Source organism: Salvelinus fontinalis, chromosome 8, assembly GCF_029448725.1.
Source record: "Salvelinus fontinalis isolate EN_2023a chromosome 8, ASM2944872v1, whole genome shotgun sequence".
Taxonomy (NCBI): Eukaryota; Metazoa; Chordata; class Actinopteri; order Salmoniformes; family Salmonidae; genus Salvelinus; species Salvelinus fontinalis.
The window spans coordinates 34,828,484-34,849,745 of record NC_074672.1 but is presented as its reverse complement, the minus strand read 5'-3'; the positions used below and the strand labels follow the sequence as shown (position 1 = coordinate 34,849,745).

At 46.3% G+C, this 21,262-nt stretch overlaps 1 protein-coding gene across 2 annotated transcripts in view; it reads right to left on the bottom strand.

Moving 5' to 3' along the window:
• LOC129861160 (glutaminase kidney isoform, mitochondrial-like) overlaps positions 1 to 21,262 on the bottom strand; it is a 36,436-nt gene that overhangs the window by 8,370 nt on the left and 6,804 nt on the right. For both annotated transcript variants that reach the window (XM_055932332.1, XM_055932333.1), the window contains 5 exons: positions 20,335 to 20,456; positions 13,146 to 13,275; positions 8,009 to 8,088; positions 7,618 to 7,781; positions 840 to 898 (listed from right to left, as the gene is read on the bottom strand). In XM_055932332.1, coding sequence (XP_055788307.1) covers positions 840 to 898; positions 7,618 to 7,781; positions 8,009 to 8,088; positions 13,146 to 13,275; positions 20,335 to 20,456 — 555 coding nt within the window. The remainder of the gene's footprint in view (positions 1 to 839; positions 899 to 7,617; positions 7,782 to 8,008; positions 8,089 to 13,145; positions 13,276 to 20,334; positions 20,457 to 21,262) is intronic.

Sequence of the window (21,262 nt, the reverse complement as noted above, 5' to 3'; positions counted from 1 at the left end):
ACCTTTTCTTCCCAGCTGTCTCATTGGCCTGGCTAACACATACACACATTACATTTACATTTAAGTCGTTTAGCAGACGCTCTTATCCAGAGCGACTTACAGTAGAGTGCATACATTTTATTACATTTTACATACTGAGACAAGGATATCCCTACCGGCCAAACCCTCCCTAACCCGGACGACGCTATGCCAATTGTGCGTCGCCCCATGGACCTCCCGGTTGCGGCCGGCTGCGACAGAGCCTGAGCGCGAACCCAGAGACTCTGGTGGCGCAGCTAGCACTGCGATGCAGTGCCCTAGACCACTGCGCCACCCGGGAGGTCACATCCTGTCAGTCCCACCCTCACCCACTAATATATGTGACCTGAATGGCCTAAGAGGCAGCTGGTGAAGACAGGCAGCTAGGCAGGAGAGGAAAACACAGCAGAATAGAGGTCCATGTCTATATAGAGGACTGCATTCTTTCCCCACTGCTGTATCTGTTAGAATGAGGGCAATGCTGACTGATAGGGAGGGTTGGCGAGTCAGCTGGAGATAGTTTACTGACCTCTGTCCACACTGTATTGGGCCATAGGGTGAATTGGTCAATGATTGAGGGTGGTCTGATTGTGACACTTGGCTGTACTAGTTACGACAGATTTCCTGATTTCCTGTATATTTGATGTTGGAGTGGATTTGGTGTACCACAGTTTGCACTCATGTGCAATGCTTAATCTGTGTGCATGTAATGTACTCCTGATATTATTTAAATTAGCTAGCAAAGATTTTATCTATGCTCTCATTCTAAAACCTCATGAAAGGTTAAAGGAGATTATAACATCACCCAGGAATCCCCTTACCTTGAGCAGAGAACTGATGACGATAGCCCCCGCGTTCACCATAGGGTTGTGTGGTTTATCTGTCCAAAGAGAGAGAGGACAATGTTATCACTGTCGTGCACTCCACCACCATATAACCTAAAGATATGGCCGCTTTATAAAGTGAACACGTATGTGCGTGCCAGAGGTGAACATGTGTAATGACACCTAGCCAGCCTTAGCCAGCTTAGAGGGAACCTGCAGATAAGATGTCTTGACTGGTTAATGATCAGATGTCCTGTTCTTGCTTGTTCCTGCTCTATCGACTGTATCTCACCAGTCAAGACCTACAGCATATTGTAATCATTGATCAAGTCGATTGGTGCTGTCCCTGTTTCTCAATCACCTCCCACTGGGCAAAGACTAGTTGAATCAATGTGGTATCCACTACATTGCAGCCCCAAAAAATAATTGTGATGATGCTGAATCAATGTGGGAAAATTATTGAATCTGCAAAAAGTCATCAATGTAAGAGCATTTACAAAAAAATGTAACACAACTTTTAACCTAAATCCAATCTCATGGGGAAGTTTTTTTGTTGATTTCATGTTGAATTCACGTTAGTTGACAAAAACTAAATTTCAATCAAAACTAGACGTTGAACTGACATCTGTGCCCAGTGGGCTGTAGTTGCAGAGAGGTTGGTTGTCTTCTCTTTACACAATTGTTCACTGAAATGTGTAATTATTTGCTTCCAGTGTAATTAACTATTTACTATCCTACGATTGAGTTAGCTTAGATCAGGAGATAGGGTCAGAGATATAATTTTCGTTCAGATATTTTTTATTGAACACACACAAGAATGGTGTATAGGTATAAAAGACAGGTATACAATTCTTATCTAAACATAAAAGAGCAGAGAGAAACAAAAAGACCCAGAGTTCTGGGTATAAAACAAATATTACAAAACAAGACATACAGAACAAGGACAGGTAGAAAGAAAGAGGGTAGGTGTCACCCCCCACTTATTCCCCCCCCCCCCCCCCCCCCCCCTTATCCCTCCCCCACTTCTTTCCCCCCTTTATCCCTTCCCCTTATTCCCCTCCCGACTGCTCAGGTGGCGGTGCCAGCACATGCTGCCCAAAGGTGGATTAAAATATTACAATTGAGAGTGCGTTAAAAAGTACAAATTCACAGCGCCGAATGGGCCAAGTAAGAGAGGAAAGGTTGCCAGATTTGATCAAATGTTGATAATTTATTGTTCAGTATATATCTAATTCTTTCTAAGTGTACATTGTTTGCCAATTCGCTGAGCCATACTTTGGTAGTGGGCGCTTCCCTCCTTTTCCAAAACAACAAGATTAGTTTTTTTGCCGAAATGAGACTGTAAGAGATGAGTTGTTTTTGAGCGTTGGTTAATCCGTTTAGGGAATCAGACACTCCCAGGATTATCAGAAGCGGGTCTGGGTCAATTGAAGTCTCCAGAACTTCAGAGAGGATCCTAAAAATTCCACACCAATAACCATACAAGCTAGAACATAGGGCAAAGCAGTGGAGTAGTGTACCCTGTGCAGCCTGACATTTATCACACAAAGGGGATGTATCAGGAAATATCCTATGCAGTTTGGTTTTGGAATAGTGTAATCTGTGTAATACCTTGAATTGTATGAGACGATGTCTGGAGTTAATGGAGCAGGTGTGGATATACTCCAAGCTATCTTCCCAGTCTGCCACCAGAATTGTCAGTCCTTAGTTCTTCCTCCCATTTTGCCTTAATGGCATCTGTAGAAGGTGTGCTAACAGATTGAAAAGCATCATATCGACGAGACATCAGTTTGTCTGATGTGGGGGATGTTTTTATGCATCCGTCAAACATGGAAGGCTTAGCGTTCCCAAATGTTGGGGGGTGTTTTCTAACATAGTCTCTGATTTGTAGGTATCTGAAAAAGTTACTTCTGGGAAGATTATAAGTTTCCCTCAGCAACTCAAAGGAAGCAAAGGTCCCTTCTATATACACTGCTCAAAAAAATAAAGGGAACACTTAAACAACACAATGTAACTCCAAGTCAATCACACTTCTGTGAAATCAAACTGTCCACTTAGGAAGCAACACTGATTGACAATAAATTTCACATGCTGTTGTGCAAATGGAATAGACAACAGGTGGAAATTATAGGCAATTAGCAAAACACCCCCAATAAAGGAGTGGTTCTGCAGGTGGTGACCACAGACCACTTCTCAGTTCCTATGTTTCCTGGCTGATGTTTTGGTCACTTTTGAATGCTGGCGGTGCTTTCACTCTAGTGATAGCATGAGACGGAGTCCACAACCCACACAAGTGGCTCAGGTAGTGCAGCTCATCCAGGATGGCACATCAATGCGAGCTGTGGCAAGAAGGTTTGCTGTGTCTGTCAGCGTAGTGTCCAGAGCATGGTGGCGCTACCAGGAGACAGGCCAGTACATCAGGAGACGTGGAAGAGGCCGTAGGAGGGCAACAACCCAGCAGCAGGACCGCTACCTCCGCCTTTGTGCAAGGAGGAGCAGGAGGTGCACTGCCAGAGCCCTGCAAAATGACCTCCAGCAGGCCACAAATGTGCATGCGTCTGCTCAAACGGTCAGAAACAGACTCCATGAGGGTGGTATGAGGGCTTGACGTCCACAGGTGGGGGTTGTGCTTACAGCCCAACACCGTGCAGGACGTTTGGCATTTGCCAGAGAACACCAAGATTGGCTTATTCGCCACTGGCGCCCTGTGCTCTTCACAGATGAAAGCAGGTTCACACTGAGCACATGTGACAGACGTGACAGAGTCTGGAGACGCCGTGGAGAACGTTCTGCTGCCTGCAACATCCTCCAGCATGACCGGGTTGGCGGTGGTCAATCATGGTGTGGGGTGGCATTTCTTTGGGGGGCCGCACAGCCCTCCATGTGCTCGCCAGAGGTAGCCTGACTGCCATTAAGTACCGAGATGAGATCCTCAGACCCCTTGTGAGACCATATGCTGGTGCGGTTGGCCCTGGGTTCCTCCTAATGCAAGACAATGCTAGACCTCATGTGGCTGGAGTGTGTCAGCAGTTCCTGAAAGAGGAAGGCATTGATGCTATGGACTGGCCCGCCCGTTCCCCAGACCTGAATCCAATTGAGCACATCTGGGACATCATGTCTCGCTCCATCCACCAATGCCACGTTGCACGCAGACTGTCCAGGAGTTGGCGGATGCTTTAGTCCAGGTCTGGGAGGAGACCCCTCAGGAGACCATCCGCCACCTCATCAGGAGCATGTCCAGGCGTTGTAGGGAGGTCATACAGGCACGTGGAGGCCACACACACTACTGAGCCTCATTTTGACTTGTTTTAAGGACATTACATCAAAGTTGGATCAGCCTGTAGTGTGGTTTTCCACTTTAATTTTGAGTGTGACTCCAAATCCAGACCTCCATGGGTTGATACATTTGATTTCCATTGATAATTTTTGTGTGATTTTGTTGTCAGCACATTCAACTATGTAAAGAAAAAAGTATTTAATAAGAATATTTCATTCATTCAGACCTAGGATGTGTTATTTTAGTGTTCCCTTTATTTTTTGGAGCAGTGTATAAATCCCCTATGGTACTTATCCCCAACTCTCCCCATTGCTCAAAGGTGTTATCAAGGTTAGAGGGGGCAAAGGAGGTGTTCCTGGCAACAGGGAGCATGAATGACATTGGTCTAAGCTCAAAGTGGATTTTAATTTGCTTCCAGATTCGGACTGTGCTATGTATAATAGGATTGTTACGATAAAGTGACCTCTCCAGATTGACAGGCGACAAAATCACAGCACCAATAGAGAAGGGGTGACACTCCTCACGCTCCATACTAAGCCAGCTTCATCCAGCAAAAGCGTAACAGCGTGGAGGTTAGTGGCCCAGTAATAAAATATACAATTTGGGAGAGACAAACCTCCTTCCATTTTGGATTTGCAGAGGTGTGTTTACCTATCCTGTGTGTTTTATAATCCCAGATGAAAGGATTGATAATTGAGTCCAGTTGTTTATGAAAGGATTTAGGTATGAATACTGGGATGTTCTGGTATAGGTAGAGCAGTTGTGGGAGGAAGACCATTTTAATGGCATTAATTCTTCCGAGCAGAGAAATTGGGAGAGTTCTCCAAAACTGTATGTTTGTCTTGAGTTTTTGCATCAGAGAGGGGAAATTCTCTTTAAATAGTAAGGAGTATTGTTTGGTAACTACAATTCCTAGATAGGTAAATGTTTCTGAAGATAACTTAACTGGAAGATGTTCTAGCCAGGAGGTGTTTTGTAACCGTATGGGCATTAATTCACTCTTGTTCCAATTTATTCTGTATCCCGAGAAGGCACCAAACAAATTAATCACATCAAGAATAGCTGGAATACTAGCTTGGGGTTCTGTTACATAGAGGAGAATATCATCTGCGTATAGGGAAATCTTATTTAGAGTATCTTTAGTATTATAGCCGTGTATTGCTGCATCAGATCTAATCGCCCGAGTGAGAGGTTCAATGATTAGGGCGAAGAGCATAGGCGACAGCGCACAAACCTGCCTTGTCCCTCTGTAAAGGTTAAATCGGGGCGACAATGATTGGATAGTGAGTATTCTCGCACAGGGGTTCCTATATAAAAGCTGGATCTAATTTATGAACCCATCTCCAATATTACATTTCTGAGGACCTTGAATAGATAGGACCACTCAACTTGGTCAAAAGCCTTTTCGGCGTCAAGAGATATAATGGCAAGGTCCACGTTGGGTTACCTCTGAGAATACATAATGTTGAAGAGGCGCCTGAGATTGAAGAATGAGTTTCTGTTCGGGATAAAGCCGGTCTGGTCCGAATGGACCAATTTGCCAATTAAAGTGCTAAGCCTGTAAGCCAGAGTTTTTGCTAAAATCTTTTGGTCTGTATTAAGGAGGGATATTGGTTTGTATGACCCTACCTCTTCCGGATCTTTACCCTTCTTATGTATAACTGTAATGAATGCTTCATCCAAAGTAGATGGGAGAGCTCCATCCTCCTTGGCCTGAACCAACATTTTGTGCAGGTAGGGAGAGAGCATGTTGCTGAATGTTTTATAGAATTCACCAGGGTATCCATCTGGGCCCGGGGTCTTGCCACTCTTTAGAGATTGAATTGTTTCTCGAATTTCTTCAAGAGATATTTCCTTATTCAGGAAGTTAGAATCTTCCTGGTTCAGGGCAGGAAGACTACAGTCCTCCAAAAAGTTTTGTATAATTAAGGGTTTAGGATCCGCTTTAGATGTATATAGAGTCTCGTAAAACTGACGGAATCTGTCATTGATGTCTTTGGGGGAAGGGAGTAATTCCCCAGATGCAGATTTAACTTTGTGAATCATTCTGTCACTCACATTTTTTCGAAGTTGTCTGGCGAGTAATTTGTGTGGTTTGTCACCAAACTCAAAATATTTTTGCTTGGCATAGAGAAAAGGTTTAGCAATTTTTAGCTGAGAGAATCTGATTATATTCAAATTTTAAAGAGGTAATTTTTTTATGTTTCTCCATAGATGGATGTCTAGCATTCTCCCTATCCAGTAAGTGAATTTGTCCCTCCAGTTCTACCAAATTCCCCCTGTTTTGCCTACTCCTGGCAGTCTGATAGGAGATGATACAGCCTCTCAAATAAGCCTTCAGTGTTTCCCACAATAATGCTGGGGAAGTCTCTGTGTTGTCGTTGGTATCAAAGAAAAATGTAATTTGGTCTTTAAGATGTTCACAGAATGTTGGTTCTGTGAGGAGCTGAGGATTTAACCTCCAGACCCTCTCATTTGGTACGATGTCACCCCATCTCAGGAAGAAGGTGAGTGGACTGTGGTCCGAGATTATAATATCATGATACCTCACATTACAGGTATAAGGGAGTAGTTCAGCATCAACCAAAAAGTAGTCAATTCGAGTATAAACATTGTGAACATGAGAGTAAAAGGAGTATTCCCTACCCGTAGGGTTAGTGATCCTTCATATATCAAATAAGTTAGAATTCTTTATGTAGGTATTCTAGAAATTCACTTGAATAGGAGGTAGGGGTTCGCCGGGTAGAGGATCTATCCAAATATTGGTCTAGCACACAGTTAAGGTTCCCTCCCATGACCAGATTAGTATGGGAGGTATCTGGAATCAGGACTCTTTTGAAAAAAGAGGGGTTATCAATGTTTGGCCCATAGATATTTAGTAGAGTTACAGAAGTAGAGTGGATCTCTTCTATTACGATCACATAATGACCCTCTTTATCCGCAATAGTGGTTTTATGTAGAAAGGGAATTCCTTTCCGTACCAGAATCGCTGTGCCTCTCGAGAAGTTAGAGTGATACACTTGCCCCACCCACATACATACTGCTATGAGAATTATTTTTCAGATGGGTTTCTTGCAAAAATATCAGACGAGGGTGCTTTCAAGTGGGCTAGGACCTTGCCTCTCTTAATTGGTTCGTTTAAATCCTTGACATTCCAGGAAGTGAATGTGAGCCCCGCCCCCCTCTCGTTTGTAGTTCCTATGGTGGCCTGCATAACATGTAACTCAATAAAAAGGTAAGAAAGCGCACCAAACCATCACGATCAGCATATGTAGCACCTACACCCGAGCAGTATCCAACCAACCACTCCCCCCCTGCAAGCACCTTTACTTCCCACAGAAATATAATTTGAGAGGTCAATGTAAGTTATTTCCTCAGTACTCTTCAGATGCATCCAAGTGTGGGGCATCTACACAGAAGTCAACACAGAGACATGTAGTAGGTATGTGAGCCTAGCCATAGGCAGACAGGGATAGGGTTAGGGTTAATCTCTCTCACCCTCATCATTCAGTGACAGCTGGTTGAACTTGAGTCCGCTAGGCTCTTTGCCCACGTAACGGTGCACATGCTCAGTGCCGATCTCGTGCACAGCGATGGCGTACTCCAGTGGCTTCACACATGATTGAAGACAGAATGGAACCTTGGTGTCACCTGCAGAATGCCTGCATCACACCAGCAGGGGAGAGATCATGGGACAGTGAGGGCTGAGGTGACAACACAGTGGAGGATACTGCATAAACAAGGTGGGCAAGATGAGGGGATGACATGTGGACTGCCTGTTCAAAGCTCTTAATTTCAGTAACATGGGTTATGTGTCATGATGGAGGGCAGTGGTGATATACTGTAAAAAGAGACTATGTACATAGATCAGATGATGCTGTAATCTTACCTCTGCCCATCCACGGTGCATAGAGACACTCCCCACAGATCAGGGCTGAATTTAGCCAGCTGAGGAATGTAATCTGCTACCTAAGGAAAGACACACAAAGGAATGGATTGGATGAGTGTAATGTGTGTCAAAGGTAGGTACAGTGCATTCAGAAAGTATTCAGACCCCTTCACTTTCCACATTTTGTTACGTTACAGCCTTAATCTAGAATGGATTAAATTAATAGTTTTACTCATCAATCTACACACAATACCCCATAATGACAAAGCGAAAACAGGTTAAGACATTTTTGAAAATGTATTGAACATAAAAAACAGAAATACCTTATTTACATAAGTATTCAGACCCTTTGCTATGAGACTCAAAATTGGGCTCAGGTGAATCCTGTTTTAATTGATCATCCTTGAGGTGTTTCTACAACTTGGAGTACAAATGTAGCAAATAAAATTGATTGGACATGATTTGGAAAGGCACACACCTGTCTATATTAGGTCCCATAGTTGACAGTGCAAGTCAAAGAAAAAACCAAGCCATGAGGCCGAAGGAATTGTTCGTAGTTGTGTCGAGGCACAGATCTTGTCACGATCGTGTGGAGGATTGATGGACCAAAACGCAGCTTTAGGAAAATAAGCCATCTTCTTTTATTTTTAAAGATGACGAAAAATAAACACGAAACACTTAATACAAACTAACAAAAAAAACAACAAACGATCGTGAAGCTAATAAACGTCGTGCACATACAACAGGCTACAAACGTTCTACATAGACAACACTAGAAACATGTACTCCACACAAACCCATATACTATACAACAACCCCTTTACCATAAACAACACCCAAAACCAACAAAACAAAAACATTCCCCATGTCACACCCTGACCTAACTAAAATAATAAAGAAAACAAAGAATACTAAGGCCAGGGCGTGACATAACCCCCCCCTTGAGGCGCGAACTCCGGGCGCACCATACACAGTCTAGGGGAGGGTCTGGGTGGGCTTCCTTCCACGGTGGCGGCTCCGGCTCTGGTCGCGGTCCCCACGTCACCACAGTACCTAACCACCTCCTAGGCTTCCTCCAAACGACCCCCCTCCACATTAACCCCATTGCATTAAGGGGCAGCTCCGGACTGAGGAATGGCAGCTCCGGACTAAGGGCCAGTACCAGGGTAAGGGGCAGTACCAGGGTCAGGGGCAGTACCAGGGTAAGGGGCAGCACCAGGGTAAGGGGCAGCACCAGGGTAAGGGGCAGCACCAGGGTAAGGGGCAGCACCAGGGTAAGGGGCAGCTCCGGACTGAGGAATGGCAGCTCCGGACTGAGGAATGGCAGCTCCGGACTGAGGGACTGCAGCTCCGGACTGAGGGACTGCAGCTCCGGACTGAGGGACGGCCCATGGCTGGCTGACAGATCTGGCTGCTCATGGCTGGCTAACGGATCTGGCTGCTCATGGCTGGCTAACGGATCTGGCTGCTCATGGCTGGCTGACGGATCTGGCTGCTCATGGCTGGCTGACGGATCTGGCTGCTCATGGCTGGCTGACGGATCTGGCTGCTCATGGCTGGCTGACGGATCTGGCTGCTCATGGCTAGCTGACGGATCTGGCTGCTCATGGCTAGCTGACGGATCTGGCTGCTCATGGCTAGCTGACGGATCTGGCTGCTCATGGCTAGCTGACGGATCTGGCTGCTCATGGCTAGCTGACGGATCTGGCTGCTCATGGCTAGCTGACGGATCTGGCTGCTCATGGCTAGCTGACGGATCTAGCTGCTCATGGCTAGCTGACGGATCTGGCTGCTCATGGCTAGCTGACGGATCTGGCTGCTCATGGCTAGCTGACGGATCTGGCTGCTCATGGCTGGCTGACGGATCTGGCTGCTCATGGCTGGCTGACGGATCTGGCTGCTCCTGTCTGGTTGGCGGCTCTGGCAGATCCTGTCTGGTTGGCGGCTCTGGCAGATCCTGTCTGGTTGGCGGCTCTGGCAGATCCTGTCTGGTTGGCGGCTCTGGCAGATCCTGTCTGACGGACGGCTCTAGCGGCTCCTGTCTGGCTGGCGGCTCTAGCGGCTCCTGTCTGGCGGACGGCTCAGTGGGCTCATGGCAGACGGGCGGCTTTGCAGGCTCATGGCAGACGGGCGGCTTTGCAGGCTCATTGCAGACGGATGGCTCAGATGGCTCTGGGGAGACGGATGGCTCAGATGGCGCTGGGGAGACGGATGGCTCAGATGGCGCTGGGGAGACGGATGGCTCAGATGGCGCTTGGCAGACGGGCAGTTCAGTCATCGCTGTGCAGACGGCAGACTCCTGCCGGCTGAGGCGCACTGTAGGCCTGGTGCGTGGTGCCGGGACTGGTGGCACCGGGCTGGGGACACGCATCTCAGGGCTAGTGCGGGGAGCAGCAACAGGACGCACAGGACTCTGGGGACACACAGGAGGCTTGGTGCGTGGTTTAGACACTGGTGGTAAAGGGCTGGAGACACGCACCATATAGCTAGTGCGTGGAGGAGGCACTGGTGGTACTGGGTTGGGGCGGGGAGGTGGCGCCGGAAATACCGGACCGTGCAGGCGTACTGGCTCCCTTGAACGCCGAGCCTGCCCAACCTTACCTGGTTCTATGCTCCCCGTCGCCTGACCAGTGCGGGGAGGTGGGATAACCCGCACCGGCCTATGTAGGCGAACCGGGGACACCATGCGTAAGGCTGGTGCCATGTACGCCGGCCCGAGGAGACGCACTGGTGACCAGATGCGTTGGGCCGGCTTCATGACATACGGCTCAACGCTCAGTCTAGCCCGGCCGATACGTGGAGCTGAAATGTACCGAACCGGGCTATGCATGTGTACAGGAGACACCGTGCGCTCTACTGCGTAACACGGTGTCTGCCCGTACTCTCGCTCTCCACGGTAAGTACAGGGAGTAGGCGCAGGTTTCCTACCTGACTTCGCCACACTCCCTTTAAGGCCCCCCCCAAGAAATTTTTGGGTTGTACTCACGGGCTTCCAGCCTTGTCTCCGTGCTGCCTCCTCATATCGCCTCCTCTCGGCTTTAGCTGCCTCCAGCTCTTCACGAGGAAGGCGATATTCTCCCGGTTGAGCCCACGGCCCCTTACCATCCAGTATCTCCTCCCATGTCCATGAATCCTGTGTAGGTAGATCCTGTTGCCGCTTTCCATGCCGCTTGGTCCTATGGTGGGTAATTCTGTCACGATCGTGTGGAGGATTGATGGACCAAAACGCAGCTTTAGGAAAATAAGCCATCTTCTTTTATTTTTAAAGATGACGAAAAATAAACACGAAACACTTAATACAAACTAACAAAAAAAACAACAAACGATCGTGAAGCTAATAAACGTCGTGCACATACAACAGGCTACAAACGTTCTACATAGACAACACTAGAAACATGTACTCCACACAAACCCATATACTATACAACAACCCCTTTACCATAAACAACACCCAAAACCAACAAAACAAAAACATTCCCCATGTCACACCCTGACCTAACTAAAATAATAAAGAAAACAAAGAATACTAAGGCCAGGGCGTGACAGATCTAGGGAAAGATACCAAAAAAATTCTGCAACATTGAAGGTGCCCAAGAACACAGTGTCCTCCATCATTATTAAATGGAAGAAGTTAATAACCTAGAGCTGGCCGCCCGTGTCACGCCCTGGCCTTAGTTATCTTTGTTTTCTTTATTATTTTAGTTAGGTCAGGGTGTGACATGGGGGATGTATGTGTTTTGTATTGTCTAGGGTTTTTTGTATGTTTATGGGGGCAGTGTTTAGTCTAGGTGTATGTATGTCTATGGTTGCCTAGATTGGTTCTCAATTAGAGACAGCTGTCTATCGTTGTCTCTGATTGGGAGCCATATTTAGGCAACCATAGTCATTAGGTAGTTTGTGGGTGATTGTCTATGTCTAAGTTCCCTGTGTCTGCACTTATTGTTTATATAGCTTCACGTTCGTCGGTTTGTTGTTTTGTTTAAGTTTGTAAAGTGTTCTTCGTCTTCGTTAATTAAATATGTGTTCATTTCACGCTGCGCCTTGGTCCTCCTCTCTTTCACGTTACGACGATCGTGACAGCCCGGCCAAACTGAGCAATCGGGGGAGAAGGGCCTTGGTCAGGGAGGTAACCAAGAACCCGACGGTCACTCTGACAGAGCTCTAGAGTTCCTCTGTGGAGATGGGAAAACCTTCCAGAAGGACAACCACCTGTGCAGCACTCCACCAATCAGGACTTTATGGTAGAGTGGCCAGGCGGAAGCCACTCCTCATGCAAAGGCACATGACAGCCCACTTGGAGTTTGCCAAAAGGCACCTAAAGGACTCTCAGATCATGAGAAACAAGATTCTCTGGTCTGTTGAATCCAAGATTGAACTATTTGGCCTGAATGCCAAGCGGCATGTCTGGAGGAAACCAGGCACCGCTCATCACCTGGCCAATATCATCCCTACGGTGAAGCATGGTGGTGGCAGCATCATGCTGTGGGGGTGTTTTTCAGTGGCAGGGACTGGGAGACTAGTCAGGATCGAGGGAAAGATGAACGGAGCAAAGTACAGAGAGATCCTTGATGAAAACCCGCTCCAGAGCACTCAGGACCTCAGACTGAGGCGAAGGTTCACCTTCCAACAGGACAGCGACCCTAAGCACACAGCCAAGAAAATGCAGGAGTGGCTCTGAATGTCCTTGAGTGGCCCAGCCACTCATACCCAAGAAGACTCAATGCTGTAATCACTGCCAATGGTGCTTCAACAGGGTCTGAATATTTATGTAAATGTAATATATTCCATTTTCAAAAAAACAAATTGTTTTTTGCTTTGTCATTATGGGGTATTGTGTGTAGATTGATGATGATTTTAAAAAATATATATATTTTAGAATAAGGCTGTAACGTAACAAAATGTGGAAAAAGTGAAGGGTCTGAATACTTTCCGAATGCACTGTATGTATAGTACGTGTGTATGTACATGTATGTACAAATGTAGTGTGTGCATGACTTCATTCAGTACGCACATGTGAGTGAGATTATTTGAGCATATCCTCATGTGGATGTGTAGGTGTGTAAGTGTACAATATGTGAGAATGTTTTTAGCGTGTGAATTCCAATGTGCATAGTGCAGGCATCCTAATAGAACTCACGTGTCCCCCCTCCTGCCTCTGGGTACTGTAGTACAGCTGGTCCATGTTGGACGCAAACACCTCAAAGTCTGGGATGATGAACTTCCTCTTGAACGCCTGTGTCAGCAGCAGGATGTTAGCACCCACACACCTGAAACACATCACACATACAGAAATATCACACATCACATGTATACTTTGTTTATTACATAGGTAATGGCTCCGTGTGGCTCAGTTGGTAGAGTGTGGCACTTGCAACAATAGAGTTGTTGGTTCCATTCCTGTTGGGGCCAACCGTGGGAAGATGTTTTGCATTGGGGGTGCTGGACGAAGAGGGGATGGGGGGTTGCTGAGGAGAATTTTTGTCCGCTCATACAGGAGTTATAAAGGCCTAGTTCACACAGGATTAATATAATTGTGTATAATTGTATTTTTATTATAATTGAATTTCTGTATTATTATTAATATATATATTCTTTTTTTCAATTTATCATGGGGTGCACCCCTACTTCCCGTTGCTGTGTCTAGCGATAACTACTGCTGAGTCCGCAACAACCAGCTGTTCTGGTTTTTAGGGGGAATGGAAAGCGAGCCTGTGATGTGACTTCCACTTTTGGACGTTAACAAGGCGACTCTCCATCTTAACTCCTCCTCCACATTTACTGGGTTGTTTGAACTGTGCAGAAGAAAACCTCCCAACAGTTTTTTTTCTTCTTGTCAAAACCAGTATGTAGGCGATCTAGTTTCAGGTGTTTCTTTTACGCCTGCTACGTTAGATTAGCCTTGCGGTTTGAGTGTTGAGCCAGTAACTGAAAGGTCTCTAGTTCGTAATCCCCGAGCCGACAAGTTGAAAAATCTGTCTAAGTGCCATTGAGCAAGTCACTTAACTCTAACAACCCTACTCTCCGAGGGTGTCTCAGGGAGTGTTATGGATATGTAAAAAACACGGGTTTCCAATTCACACGTGTTTTAATATACACTTGTACAAATATACAAAAAATATACAAAAAATATCAGTCACTTTAGATTATTTACAGTATATAGTATTACTATTGTATTTATACACACAGTGACCTTTAGCCCTGATACACGGCTGCTGACTCCCATGCGGCGTCTAAGAGTCAGCCATGTATCAGCGCTAAGTGACCTATAACAATGAAACAGACACACTACTGATCCTATGATGAATTCCTAATGACATCAACAACATAAAACTAGACTTCAACTGGGACAAAATTAAATGCTGACAATAGACAGCCTATCATACTGTAGATACACACCTGTACCATTATATATAAACAAAGCACTAAGTTTAGTAAGCACTGAGGTGATCTCAGCTGGGTTGAGCTGAAAGATCCGTCCCCCGTCTGTAACGACTTTCCTCCTGAGGTGAAGGAGAGGACCAAAATGCAACGCGGTTAGTGTTCAACATGTTTAATTGAACATAAACGGTGAAACACTTACAACAATTCAAAAACAACAAATGTGAAAGTCGAGACAGTCCTATCCGGTGCAGAACACAAACACAGTGACAGGAAACAAACACCCACAAAACACCAGTGAAACCCTGGCTGCCTTTGTATGACTCTCAATCAGAGACAAACGATACACACCTGTCTCTAATTGAGAATCATACCAGGCCGAGCACAAAACCCCACATAGAAATAGAAAACCTAGACTAACCCACCCAACTCACGCCCTGACCAACTAAAACAAATACATAACAAAGGAAAACAGGTCAGGAACGTGACAGAACCCCCCCCTTAAGGTGCGAACTCCGGGCGCACCAGCACAAAGTCTAGGGGAGGGTCTGGGTGGGCGTCTGTCCACGGTGGCGGCTCTGGCGCTGGGCGAGGTCCCCACCCCACCATAGTCACTCCCCGCTTCCGTATCCCCCGCCCAATGACCACCCTCCCACTAACCCCACCTAAATGAAGGGGCAGCACCGGGATAAGGGGCAGCACCGGGATAAGGGGCAGCACCGGGACAAGGGGCAGCACCGGGACAAGGGGCAGCACCGGGATAAGGGGCAGCACCGGGACAAGGAGCAGCACCGGGACAAGGGGCAGCACCGGGACAAGGGGCAGCACCGGGACAAGGGGCAGCACCGGGATAAGGACCAGCACCGGGATAAGGACCAGCACCGGGATAAGGGGCGGCAGGTCCTGGCTGAGGGACTCCGGCAGGTCCTGGCTGAGGGACTCCGGCAGGTCCGGGCTGAGTGGCAGCTCCGGACTGTAGGGCAGCTCCGGACTGTAGGGCAGCTCCGGACTGTACGGCAGCTCCGGACTGTAGGGCAGCTCCGGACTGTCGGACGTCTCTGGCAGCTCCTGACTGGCGGGCGTCTCTGGCAGCTCCTGACTGGCGGGCGTCTCTGGCAGCTCCTGACTGGCGGGCGTCTCTGGCAGCTCCTGACTGGCGGGCGTCTCTGGCAGCTCCTGACTGGCGGGCGTCTCTGGCAGCTCCTGACTGGCGGGCGTCTCTGGCAGCTCCTGACTGGCGGGCGTCTCTGGCGGCTCCTGACTGGCGGGCGTCTCTGGCGGCTCCTGACTGACGGACGGCTCTAGCGGCTCCTGACTGACGGACGGCTCTACTGGCTCGGGACAGACGGGCGGCTCTAATGGCTCGTGGCAGACGGAAGACTCAGACGGCGCTGGGCAGACAGATGGCTCAGACGGCGCTGGGCAGACAGATGGCTCAGACGGCGCTGGGCAGACAGATGGCACAGACGGCGCTGGGCAGACAGATGGCTCAGACGGCGCTGGGCAGACAGATGGCTCAGACGGCGCTGGGCAGACAGATGGCTCAGACGGCGCTGGGCAGACAGATGGCTCAGACGGCGCTGGGCAGACAGATGGCTTAGACGGCGCTGGGCAGACAGATGGCTCAGACGGAGCTGGGCAGACGGGCCGTTCAGGCACCGCTGGGCAGACGGCAGACTCTGGCCGGCTGAGACGCACTATAGGCCTGGTGCGTGGTACCGGAACTGGAGGTACCGGGCTGAGGGCACGCACCTCAGGGCGAGTACGGAGAGGAGGAACAGGGCTCTGGTGCTGCACTGGAAGCCTGGTGCGTGGTGTAGGCACTGGTGGTACTGGGCTGGGGCGGGAAGGTGGCGCCGGATATACCGGACCGTGAAGGAGGACACGTGCTCTTGAGCACCGAGCCTCTCCAACCTTAAAAGGTTGAATGGTCCCCGTAGCCCTGCCAGTGCGGCGAGGTGGAATAGCCCGCACTGGGCTATGCAGGCGAACCGGGGACACCACCTGTAAGGCTGGTGCCATGTACGCCGGCCCGAGGAGACATACTGGAGGCCAGATACGTTGGGCCGGCTTCATGACATCCAGCTCGATGCCCAACCTAGCCCTCCCAGTGCGGCAAGGTGGAATAGCCCGCACTGGGCTAAGCACGCGTACTGGGGACACCGTGCGCTTTACCGCATAACACGGTGTCTGACCAGTACGACGCCCTCTCACTCCACGGTAAGCCCGGGGAGTTGGCTCAGGTATCCAACCCGGCTTCGCCACACTCCCCTTTAGCCCCCCCCCAAGAAATTTTTGGGTGAGCCTCTCGGGTTTCCAGCCACTCTGCCTTGCAAGCGCCTCATAATGACGCCTCTCCGCTTTTGATGCCTCCAGCTCCGCTTTGGGACGGCGACACTCCTCTGGCTCTGCCCAGGGTCCTTCTCCGTCCAGAATCTCCTCCCATGTCCATTCCTCCTTGTACTGCTGCTGCTGTTGCTGCTGCCCGTTGCCACGCTGCTTGGTCCGGGTTTGGTGGGTGTTTCTGTAACGACTTTCCTCCTGAGGTGAAGGAGAGGACCAAAATGCAACGCGGTTAGTGTTCAACATGTTTAATTGAACATAAACGGTGAAACACTTACAACAATTCAAAAACAACAAATGTGAAAGTCGAGACAGTCCTATCCGGTGCAGAACACAAACACAGTGACAGGAAACAAACACCCACAAAACACCAGTGAAACCCTGGCTGCCTTTGTATGACTCTCAATCAGAGACAAACGATACACACCTGTCTCTAATTGAGAATCATACCAGGCCGAGCACAAAACCCCACATAGAAATAGAAAACCTAGACTAACCCACCCAACTCACGCCCTGACCAACTAAAACAAATACATAACAAAGGAAAACAGGTCAGGAACGTGACACCGTCGCTTGTTAATACACAACTTGTTTCGAGTTTGGGGCACTGGGGAGGCGAATATAGGGATTGCAGAATTTATACATTCACCAGAAATGGGAGATTTTTATTTCTAGTGGCCTTTTTCCAGTGACCACCTCAGAATGTTCCTCAGAATGGGAAGACAATATCTAATCACAACACAATATTGTTATTCTCTTCTCCATGACTTTAGTTGTGTATTTGGGCCTAGTTTCTAAATAATACCAGGTACAACACCAAGTCTCAATCTAAGTTGAGAAAAAGGACTGTAGATATGCAGTGTTCAATCACTGAAACATAGTTATTAAATGTAAGAAATCTACCAGACAGGACTCAGTGACTCACTACAGTAGCACGCCAGAGTCCGAATCATCACTGCATTCATTAAGTTAGGTTTGCCAGTTAGGAATTAATACTGTTTGGACAGCAGTCTAGGAGTTTGCTGATAAACGGAGCTCCTAATACAACTGGCACCGTCTGCAGTTCACCCACTATGATGGACTTTCATTAGCTCCCGTCCAGAGTTAAGCCCTGCACAGATGTCATACTCCAGAGCTCTCTCTCTCTCTGCATGTCACAGTGTGTGAGTGTGTGTGTGTGTGTGTGTGTGTGTGTGTGTGTGTGTGTGTGTGTGTGTGTGTGTGTGTGTGTATGCGTGCATGAGTAAGGTTCAGAGGCAGCTGTCAGCCATAAAACGACAGATGCTGTCACTCTGTCTTTCTCTTACATTAACCCCAACCCCAACACAAACATTACAATACAACCCCAACACAAACATTACAATACAACCCCAACACAAACATTACAATACAACCCCAACACAAACATTACAATACAACCCCAACACAAACATTACAATACAACCCCAACACAAACATTACAATACAACCCCAACACAAACATTACAATACAACCCCAACACAAACATTACAATACAACCCCAACACAAACATTACAATACAACCCCAACACAAACATTACAATACAACCCCAACACAAACATTACAATACAACCCCAACACAAACATTACAATACAACCCCAACACAAACATTACAATACAACCCCAACACAAACATTACAATACAACCCCAACACAAACATTACAATACAACCCCAACACAAACATTACAATACAACCCCAACACAAACATTACAATACAACCCCAACACAAACATTACAATACAACCCCAACACAAACATTACAATACAACCCCAACACAAACATTACAATACAACCCCAACACAAACATTACAATACAACCCCAACACAAACATTACAATACAACCCCAACACAAACATTACAATACAACCCCAACACAAACATTACAATACAACCCCAACACAAACATTACAATACAACCCCAACACAAACATTACAATACAACCCCAACACAAACATTACAATACAACCCCAACACAAACATTACAATACAACCCCAACACAAACATTACAATACAACCCCAACACAAACATTACAATACAACCCCAACACAAACATTACAATACAACCCCAACACAAACATTACAATACAACCCCAACACAAACATTACAATACAACCCCAACACAAACATTACAATACAACCCCAACACAAACATTACAATACAACCCCAACACAAACATTACAATACAACCCCAACACAAACATTACAATACAACCCCAACACAAACATTACAATACAACCCCAACACAAACATTACAATACAACCCCAACACAAACATTACAATACAACCCCAACACAAACATTACAATACAACCCCAACACAAACATTACAATACAACCCCAACACAAACATTACAATACAACCCCAACACAAACATTACAATACAACCCCAACACAAACATTACAATACAACCCCAACACAAACATTACAATACAACCCCAACACAAACATTACAATACAACCCCAACACAAACATTACAATACAACCCCAACACAAACATTACAATACAACCCCAACACAAACATTACAATACAACCCCAACACAAACATTACAATACAACCCCAACACAAACATTACAATACAACCCCAACACAAACATTACAATACAACCCCAACACAAACATTACAATACAACCCCAACACAAACATTACAATACAACCCCAACACAAACATTACAATACAACCCCAACACAAACATTACAATACAACCCCAACACAAACATTACAATACAACCCCAACACAAACATTACAATACAACCCCAACACAAACATTACAATACAACCCCAACACAAACATTACAATACAACCCCAACACAAACATTACAATACAACCCCAACACAAACATTACAATACAACCCCAACACAAACATTACAATACAACCCCAACACAAACATTACAATACAACCCCAACACAAACATTACAATACAACCCCAACACAAACATTACAATACAACCCCAACACAAACATTACAATACAACCCCAACACAAACATTACAATACAACCCCAACACAAACATTACAATACAACCCCAACACAAACATTACAATACAACCCCAACACAAACATTACAATACAACCCCAACACAAACATTACAATACAACCCCAACACAAACATTACAATACAACCCCAACACAAACATTACAATACAACCACAATCAAACATCCTTGATGCTTAACCTTTCATATCAAATCTCCACCTGTCCACTATAGAGGCATGCAGAGCAGACACAAATACACTCAGAGAAAGTGAAAAACAAAGTCTTGGAAGTTTCTAGTAAACACTGGGGGCATTAGCAAAGATAGTTCCTTCGCACAGTGAAATACCATATAAATGTCACTTTCATAAAATTGCCATGTAAAAAATGGAATAGTGTGTGTGGTGTTTTGCCAATCAGCCGGAATAATGAGAATACGGTATGTGTGATAGAGAAAGTCATAATACATTATGTTAACTTTCTGAATTAAAGAATCATAGTGTTAGTCAATATTCTCTCTATACCATCCTACTAATGTTAGAGGATGTATATGGTAAGATGAAAGTGAAAATAGAGCATAGCTCACTTCCTGAAGAGTTTCTGGTCCACCATGACTGTTCCGGCAGATTCCCGCATGGACTGGCGCAGATGACGCATACAGTCCCTCAGCCTGGGATCAGATGTCCACAAACCTGTGCTCCTCAACGCCTGGAGGAAGGAGAGAGGAACATTTAGAAAACAAGAGAGAGAGATTTATTTTAGAGAAAATGAAAAAGAAGGGAGAGGGAGGAAATAGGAAAAATGGGCATGGAGTCAAGGAGAGCTGATCCAGAACTGAGATAGCATCTCTAGGGAAGGGTGATAGATATTTGAGCTCTCTAAGAAATCTGGTCCCGATGCTGGTCCTAATAGTACTAGGGCTGTCAAATGATTAAAGCATTTAAATCGAGTTAATCGCAGGATTGAGCTGTAATTTAAGATTTTTTTTATAAGCATAACAAGAACGTCTTGATTTTGTCCTAAGTAATGGTTAGCAAAAAAACAAGTAAATTGATCAAATACACTTTCTTTAACCTCAATGTGAACTTGTTTTGAAATTGCAGTGTTGTAACTCTACTCGGGTTAACCGATTGACTGAAAGAGTTCTTATTTTATTCATGTTTTGGTACATAATGATAAGGACATGTATAGGTTATTAATAATAATTGAATTGATCACTTTGGGTGACTTTTCTTTAGCTATAGAAGAACTGAAAATATACAGGACTAAAATAATTGTTTTAGTGTGTCACATTCAATACCTGAATTGGAACAAATTATAATTTTATCTGACTACAGGCACAAACCCTGTTTTGCCATTATGTGAGCAGCAACAATGGTTCTAGCAGTCCTGTAAACAACCCTGAAGGAGGAAGGTACATAACTAGTGTTTTGAAATCCCTCCCCTAAGCCAACTTCAAGTCATGCCGACAGCTATATGCAACGTGTGTCTATTTCTGGGGTATCATGTACATT